Raw genomic sequence first — 9,341 nt, forward strand, 5'->3', positions numbered from 1 at the left:
ACTCTTTCCTGCTTATGCAGGGGGTCGGACTCGATGATCTATTGAGGTCCCTTCCGACCCTAGCATCTATGAATCTATGAATCTATGAATCTATTTCTGTCTACCTAAATTAAAATCTTGGCCTGTCTCTGACATTTCCTTGTGGATGACTTACTATCAGATCAAGGTCCACATGGCTAAAACCACTTCCTTCCAACCTCTTTTCTCAAACATTGTGAATACCAGGGTTCCTAGTTTTCCATTCACCGCAGAAAAATGCAAAATCCATGTTTTTCTGCAACCTACCAGAAGTACAGCAGCATCCCATTGGTGGGGGGGAGTGGAGTGGCATTTCTGCTCTCTTTTATTTTTGCCATGGTTTTTGCCTCTCAGCCAATCAGTGAGGGGACAGCGGGGCACACTGCTGATTGGCCAAGAGCAGAAATGATGCCTTTTATCATGGGATACCACTACGATTTTGTTATGTCATGGAAAAATGTGTTTTTGTGTTTTTTACATGGAGATTTTCTGCTTTTTTTTCCCCTGGAAAACTAGGATCCCTGGTGATCACTATCACCATCCTGACTTTCACTCATGTATATAAGCAAGGCACCATCGATAATTTGGAATTCTCTGGAGGTGCTTATTTTCAGGCTGGATCTAAATCTCGTAGATACTTTCTGCATAATATTTCTATGATACAGCCTTTCCGGTCCATCTACACCACCTAAACTCTTGTCCAAGTTTTTCATCATCTCCTGTTTCTATTATTATGAGACCTGTATGTCTGGACTTCAGAAAAACAATCTTCCCTACATACATTCATCCATAATGCTGCTACAAAATCATTTTCTTAGGCTGTTGTTTTAACATTGGCACTTCCCTGACTGGCATGCATCAAATGTTTCTGTATAGCATCAATGGCTATGACTACACAAAGAGGTCAGGATATGAATTAACAGTGCATCAGCTACTCCATAGTAATTGTTCATGTGCACATAGATGCACTGAAATAAATTCCAGATAGTTTGCTTCTCAGTGAAAGTGGAGTAGGTTTTCTCATGCTTACCTCATGGTAAAAGTTTGCATGTGGGCAGTTACTGTGAAATAGCTGATGCACTGTAAGTTCATACCCTAACATACCTTGTAACTTTTTCTTTGGCCATTCCCAAAAGTATCCTACTTATCGTTACTTTCAAAGCCCTTCACTTATTGCCATTCTTCCAGTCATCTCTCATTTATTCCTGAAAGGTCAACTCCTGTCACCAGTCTGTCCATGATATCTGTTTGATTTTCAAACCAACATTTTGTGCTTTCTTGTATGCAATCCCTCACACTTGGGGGGAGCTACCTATAAATCTCTGCAAATCTACCTGCTTATACTCCTTCAGATCCATCATTAAAACTCTCCTTTCTGCAATGCCTACAAAAAGCTTGACCATAGATAGGCTGCCTTTGGTTTAAGACCACTGCCCATCATTCTGATATTTGTCTCCTTATGCTCCAGGGCAGGGAACAGGGGCCCATCTGTATCCATCTGGTGTTTTTATCATAGATTATAAGCTTTCTTAGACAGGGACTATCTTTTTGTTCTGTGTTTGTACAGAGGTCCATGATGAGTACCTTTGGGTGTTATAGTAATACAACAAATACTCCTACTACTACTACTACAAATAATAATAATATCATATTTACTCACATATCACATGCACCCTTTCCCCAAAATTGGGATTCATGCCCTGAGTGGAAAAGCAGATTTTTCTTTGCTAGTATAGAAATAAGCAAGTATACTAGAGCACACTGTCTGCTTGTTCTGGCTGTCAAAATGGATGCCACTTCTTCCTGGCTCAGCAAGCATAAGGGGCAGAATCCTGTTTTAACCTTCCCACCATCATGCCAGAAGATGCAACTGAGCTGGCTCAGGGCAAGTGAGCTGGTGCTTGTAATCTATATGGTCTTGTTGAGGTTTGTGAGACAGAAGCAACACTTTATTCTTTACAGGAATTCATATAAAAACTAAGATGAAACAGTCTTGATGCTGCCCTTGAAAGAGTCTGGGACCTACCTTTTTTGCCATTCTGTGACACCAGGAAGTTCCTGCTGCATCACCTAGACTGTCTCCTAGGATGCCACACTTCCTGGACACTATGTTTCCAGGAGTACTTATTCTATGTGGCACAGGTGGCCAGTGCTCTGGAAAAATGTTTTTTTTTCTACATTGTTTTCCAAAACATCAAAGTATGTGTCTTATTTCGGGTGTGCGGTATGTGAGAAAATATGGCATTTGGGGTGTTTATAGACATGCTCTGGGTGAAGGGGGTGGGGGAATGTTAATGAGCACAGCTCCAAAAGCCATGATAATTACAGTGCCTGAACTGTCACGTGTATCAGTATCCTTGCGCTGAAAAAAGCAGGAGGAGTGCTTGAACTAACACTCATCAAACAAGCTTTAGTTTAAAGTGCCCCACCGCCGTTTTTCAGCATGGGGACACTGATACACATGATGCTGGAGGCAGCTGGAACACGTTAATTTCCACACTTCAGCAGACTCAATTAATCGAGTCTTCTCTGACATGCTGGAATGACAGTGCATCGGAGTAATCTGCATGTGCATAGGAACCCTGAGTGTCTATCAAGTAGAAGTCGGTGTTGACATGCATGAGTGGCAGACTGTCTTTTAAGAATAATGAATTGGTGTGGAATACTGCTGGCTACTACATCAAAGTACCAAGCTCTACACATTTTCTTGGATTTAACTTTAGCCACTTCGAGTTGTGCAATTGCTGATTTTATTATGCTTTCGAATATCTAGGGAAAAGATGTGATTTGTATTTAAGATGAAGTCAGTGTATGTTGTTCAGTACCATCTGCCACTTGTTAAAATTTATGGCTAAAAGTGTAAATATATATATTAAATGAGGGAAGGAGAGAAAAGAAAGTATGGAACCGCAGAGTCAGGGGCCCTGATTGTTGAATTATATTCACCTATCACACTGCTATGGGTGTAGTCTGCATGGGAGGAACAGAACCATCAGAGTAGATTGCCTCTAATGCTAACTAGCTCCAAGATCTGGAACATGTTCAAATCATGATACTGGGGGTCAAATGCTACACTTTCTTTCGGGCATTACATAATGGTGATGTAATGACTTCTTGTGGTCACTAAACCTTCTAAAGCATTTTTTCTAGGAGCAGGGATAGTAGCCCTATTTCAATTTTATAAAATACATATTAATTCCTTTAATTTCCTAAATGGCTATGCAGTGTTTAACAGCTGCTGTAATTCATCTCATAGGTGAAAAGCGCTGCATTTCAGGGATAAACAAGGTTCTGCCCTTATGCAATTTGTAAAACATAATATGATTCTTCTGAATGACAGTAGCTGTAATGCATCAAATTCATCCTATGGCACTCCCAAGGAAAATGTCAAGGATTATTTTTTTAAACTAGATACTCTCCCTCTGTAGGTCACAGTGCTGTTGACATTACCAAGGTGGCAAGAAGACACCGCATGTCGCCCTTTCCTCTTACATCTATGGACAAAGCCTTCATCACAGTCCTAGAGATGACTCCAGTGCTTGGAACAGAAATCATCAATTACCGAGGTACTTCACAAATGGTTGGGTTTTATTTCATTTGGGTTAGGTAGTTACTTCTATTATATCAGTTATTAGTACTTGAATTTCTAGTAATTGATAAGAGTATGGGAACAGAGGCCAGAATTCAGGGATCCCTCTCTTCCAGGGAAGTGCCCACTTTTCTAGGAGTTGGACCATCTTGCATACTATCTTTCTGATGCTGTGACATTTGCATTTCTTTCTAGAGCAGGGGTGGGCAAAATATGGCCCGCAGGCCAAATCCAGCCCACCAGCCCATTCTGTCCGCCCCCGGGGGCCCCCCAAAATTTGGAAAATTAATATTTATCTGCCCCTAGCTGCCTGTCAAAGATGACAACAGCCAGGGGCAGTAGGACCCAGGGAAAGCCACGGCAGACTCCTGCAATAGCAAGGCCCACCCGCTAGCCAGAAGCCCCTGCCCAGCAGGGGCTTCTAGTCTGGGACCATGGGGATGTTTGCACCTCCCTGCACCAGAGCGGGAGATTCAGGTAAGAACAGGAATGGCCATGGGGTTGGAAGTATGTGGGAGCACAGGGCCTATGTCGGGGCCTCAGGTCCCATGCTAGGGCCCTGGGGCCAGCACTGGCAGGATCCAGAGTGGGGCAGCAGGAGTGTGGGGCATGGGCTGGCAGGGCTCTATGGAGCTGGGCTGGGCTGCGCCAGCAGGGAAAGAGGGGAGCTGGCCCAGCTCCATAGAGCCCCTGCCAGCCAGGACCCCACACTCCTGCCACCTTGTTCTGGGCGCTACCACCCCTGGCCCTGGGGCACCAACATGGGCCCCATGCTCCTGTTGGGCTGCCATGCATCTGCTCACTCCCAGCCCCGCCTGCCTTAGCCCTGTGGTATAGGCGGGTACAACCACGAGCAGCCCTGACCCCATTCGGGCTGCGCAGCAGCAGCAGGGAATGAACTGGTGCTCAGCACAAGAGAAAAGCCGCCCCCCGACCACCAGTGCTCCCTGCTGCAGCTGGCCAGAACCCACACAGGGCTGCCTGCCTATCTGCCACATCACTGGAGCCCCGTGGGGCAGCAGTGGCAACAGAGACCAGGCACAGGCAACCCCATGTGGGCTACAGGCAGCTTCAGCAGGGAGCGCCAGAGGCAGGGGGCCACTTTTCCCCTGCGCTGAACACCAGTTTGTTTCCCGTCACTGCTGCTAGCCTGGGCCCCATGACAGCTCCAGGTTCACCTGTCAGGCTGAGCGGCAGCAGCAGCTGAGAACAAACTGCTGCTGGGACAGAGGAAAGAGCTTCCCCCCTCCTGCTGCTACTGGGCAGTGTTTGCTGCAGCTGCCCACCTGGAGCCCACGCCACACTAGGCTGTGGTACGTCTCCTTCATTGTCACTTGTGAGCTGCCCTGTGGCTGCCCCACACAGCCACAGCTCACAAGCGGTGGTGAAGGAGCCACACCGCAGCCTAGTGTGGTGCAGGTTCTGGGCGGGTGGCTACAGCAAACACTGCCCAGTGGCAACAAGCAGGGGGGAGCTGCTTTCCTCTGCCCCAGCAGCAGTTTTTGCCCAGCTGCTGCCGCTGCTCAGCTTGACAGGTGAGGTCAGAGCCAATGTGGGGCCTAAGCTAGCAGCAGCAGCGGGGAACAAACTGGTGCTCAGCATGGGGGAAAAGCGGCCTCCACTCCCCGCTGCTGGCGCTCCCTGCTGCAGCCAACGAGAGCCAACATGTGGCGTCACCAGCACCCTGTGGTGGCAATGGAGAGCAGGCACAAGCAGCCCTGTGTGGACTCAGACCAGCTGCAGCAGGGAGTGCTGACAGTGTGGATGTGTGCTTTTCCACCATGCTGAGCACCATTTTGTTCACCGCCACCGCTGCTCAGCCCAGACAGGTGAGCTCAGGGTCGGGGATTCTCACAATCATCCCCACTGTACCGTGGGGCTGGGAGTGAGTGGGTGCATGGCATCCAGACTGGAGCACGGAGCCCGTGCCATTCACACAGGGCCAGCACCAGTAGGGCCCAGAGCAAGGCAGCAGGAGTGTGGGGTCCCAGCCGGCAGGGGCTCTATGGAGCCGAGCCAGCTGCAGTCTCTTCATGTTGGCACAGCCCAGCCCGACTCCATAGACCACGGGTTCACAACCACTGAGCCACGGCTTCCTCCACTGGCAGTCACGTGCAGGCAGCAGGGCAGCCCCAGGAAAGAGGCAGCTGGCTCTGTGTGCCCCATCCCACTCCCATCTCCATGGCTGTGCCCAGTAAAGTGCACCAGGTACCAGGGCCCACAGCGGGCTGGGTAGTAGCAAGGTGATGTGGGCAGGGAAATGCCTAGAGCAAAGGACGGGGAGACAGCTCTGCTGCTTGCTCCTAGGAAAGGCAACAGAGCCCCTTCTTCCTGGGCAGTCTTACCTGTGTCCCCCCAAGCCACCACCTGCTCAGCCCCTTCTCCTACAGGGTCCCCCAGTGCCCCAACCCAATCTGATCCTTGCGACCCCGCCCCCACCTCATAAAAATTAAATTTAAACATGTAAAGTAAACTTAAATCTGTAAATTATATAGTTTGCAAGTCCACAGTATAAAAAGGTTGGGAACCCCTGCCATAGACCCCTGCCAGCCTGCACCCCATGCTCTGGGCCCTGCTGGTGCTGGTCCTGGGACATGGGTGCAGGCCCCCCATCCCCACCACTGCTTTCCCCACTTTCCTGCCCACCTACCAGCCGCTCTGCACCCTGTGGCTCCCATACCCACAATACCATCCCCACACACACTCATCCCCACAAATCCACATACCCACCCACCCACAGCTCCCTACAAACCCCACACCCACCCATACCCCCCCAACACTCCTACACACCCCACGCAATATATGAGTAAGACTGCATTCTGAGCTATTATGCAATCACTTTTATATATACAGCACAAATGCACACAAATCAGGACAAAATATATTTTTTAAATTAAAATATATTATTATGGGTGTTTGATTTTGAGTGTATAATTTGTTTTTCCCTCTAAGATGGCAAGCCCTTTTTCCCAGTGGAGTACTTCCAGGGGCAAGGGAGGGCTTTCCGGTGGCAAAGGTCAGAGGTTAATGGGGCAGGGCTTCCAGTCCCAAGATTGTGACCAGGGTGTGGGGACCTGTCAAAGGGCAGGACTACCCATGCAGCCCTTGACAGCTTGCCAAAACTCAGTAAGTGGTCCTCCACCCGAAATAATTGCCCGCCCCTGTTCTAAAGTGCACCAGCTTGAAGAGGAAGGGGACAGGATGCCACCAGCCCTGGCTACCTCATAGCTCAGTAGTTCGAGCACTTCCTGGGAAGTGTGAGAAGTATATTCAAACACCCTGTAGCTAAATAGGGTCTATAATGCAGTCTCCTGCTTTTGAGCAAGTGTCCTTACTACCAGGCTACAATAAAAGTTAGATTGGCCCTCGTCCTCCTATCAAACAGCCTGTTTTTTCTCCACTTATTTCATTGGTCCTTTGGTTGGTGAGTGGGATGGAATAGGATCATGCCTAGTGACTTGTATATGTAAGATTAATGTAAGTGGCTTAAATATCTTAGAGACAAATGGAATGTGGGCCAAAACATTTAATTCACAGAGTAGTTTTCAATACTGAACAGTGTTCAGCATCATTGATGTTATTATCTTCATGATAGCTGATATCAATATTTCATCTACTTAAATACAAGACTTCTTTCCCCGAGAGCATTACTTCTTAAAATAAAAATAATACTGGTGAAAAGTGCTAGACTGATAGTTGTAGACATCATGTAAAGGAGATGCTAGGAATAGATTATAGTTTTCAGGTCTTACCTTACAAATTTCAATAGAACTCTAAAGAATAAATGACTACCCATACACTGTGGAAAAGCAACATGCAAATTAAATTAGGAGAGACCATTTATTTATGTGGGTGTGTATACATGGGCAAGGTGCTCCAACTGCAGCTGGCCCCCCTCCATATTGTGTTCTGTTGCCCTGTAACCTCTCCTTGTGGGACTGTTCACCCCTTTTTCAGACTGAGCTTAAAGGTTCAGTTGGAGCAATTATTTGCTCTAATCTACTCTATTTTATTTCTGTTTCTTCACTTATTCCTCTCTTCCTACCTGTCCAGCTCCAGTTCGATGCAGAGGCCACTCTAGCACTCTTCTCCTCTTCACCTAGTCAACCCAATCCTTCCCTTGGTCTCTGCTCTGCCATTAGCGGGGACCCCACCCTGCCATTGCTTCATTCTTTCATCACATCCTGACTGCTGCTCTACTTTCACTCCATCAAACTCATGATAATCCCAGTTGTTGGGAGGTCTCCAGTCATTTGCCGGTTGGACATCTGAATTTATATGTGAAAGCTAGCTGCCAGACTGCTTGCTCTTTCACGGAGATGCTGGCTGGTAGAGAGAGCCTTCAAACTAGGAACAGATTAAAGTTTGGAGTATCTGTACATAATCTTCATTCAAATTTGAAACTTGATTATTTTGGAGACTCAAAATACTGATCCCAACTGAGATTCTGTTCACCTAGGATTTATGCAGTTGTCCTGCAGAACTAAGCCACTGAGGCTTTCCCCCTGACAGAAACGAAATACCGGTTAGGTGTTGTCATCTTTTTATTCTATCATCTAAGGTCAAAAGCTTCAATGCCTGGCATTCTTGAACTATGTAGTATAAATGTAGAGATCCACATCACAACATAAAAGTAGTGAACCAGTTGTTTGATTTGATAGGATAATATGCCAATAACAGAGACCTGAGAAAACCATCCTAACTATAGTGTTAGAATGATGTAGTTATGATGGTCCAGGAAATTTGCAAGAGGCAAGGATTTCTTAATGTAACATCTTTTATTGGGCCAACTGTATAGTTGGGATAGAGTTAGACAAGCTTTCAAATGCAAAGCATTCTTCTGCAGATCACCTGAAGGAATACTTGGTAAAGCAGCCACTTGGAGGTTCCATGAATGGACCTGAAGAAGAATGCCATGCATTCAAAACTTGTCTAACTCTATCCCAACTATGCAGTTGGCCCAATAAAAGATATCACCCAAATAAATCCTTGCTTCATCCTAAACATGGAGTTGTTGACTCATAAAATGTAAGCATACACACAAAAGTGCAGTTTATCCAAAACTGTAACTTTGTTAGTATAATAAAGTCTCAAACTGAGTTATACCAACACACATCTTTAATTTGCCTCAGATATATGGCATTCCTTAAAGGCTTTCATTTTCACCACTTGCATGTCCAGGACACCAGACTTCTTTTAGGGTGCTTATATATTCCCAATTTTTTGTTCAACACATAAATTGAAGGGTGCCTGGTTTAGCCACAAATGTGTTAAGAAATTGTTAAGAAAAGTTAAGCTTTAATTTGATATATGGATAAGTTTCTATTTAATAAAATTAGATACTTCAAGTTATGAAACCAGGACATCTTCACAACTACTAAAGCTGTCATTAAACATTGATTATTTGTTCTTAAGGCTCAGAAATTGAACATTCCTCTCTTCCAAAACTGTGGGACCATATTAATGGTCTCTAGAATCCATGGAAGAAATTGGATTGCACTGAATTTTGAATCACTGCAATTTTATTTTTTTTTATTATTTAGTATTTAGTGCCTTGGCAAACTTAATTATTAATCATACTTGGAGGGCACAACATTATGTGGGTTTCAGTTCTTTACAGTGCATGACACATGTTGGAACAATAGGACCTATATTTATAGGTCTTTTAGTAAACAAATAGCTTTATAATTCCAGGTCCTTGCATTGCTTCTGATTGACTATTTGAAAATTGTTC

General features: G+C 45.8%; 1 protein-coding gene across 11 annotated transcripts in view; it reads left to right on the forward strand.

Annotated features, from left to right (window-relative positions):
- Window positions 1–9,341, forward strand: part of GPHN (gephyrin) — a 369,172-nt gene that overhangs the window by 281,794 nt on the left and 78,037 nt on the right. For all 11 annotated transcript variants that reach the window (XM_019551529.1, XM_019551530.1, XM_019551532.1 and 8 more), the window contains one exon: window positions 3,447–3,584. In XM_019551529.1, coding sequence (XP_019407074.1) covers window positions 3,447–3,584 — 138 coding nt within the window. The remainder of the gene's footprint in view (window positions 1–3,446; window positions 3,585–9,341) is intronic.

This window comes from Crocodylus porosus, unplaced genomic scaffold (assembly GCF_001723895.1).
Source record: "Crocodylus porosus isolate Cpor-Errol unplaced genomic scaffold, CroPor_comp1, whole genome shotgun sequence".
Taxonomy (NCBI): domain Eukaryota; kingdom Metazoa; phylum Chordata; order Crocodylia; family Crocodylidae; genus Crocodylus; species Crocodylus porosus.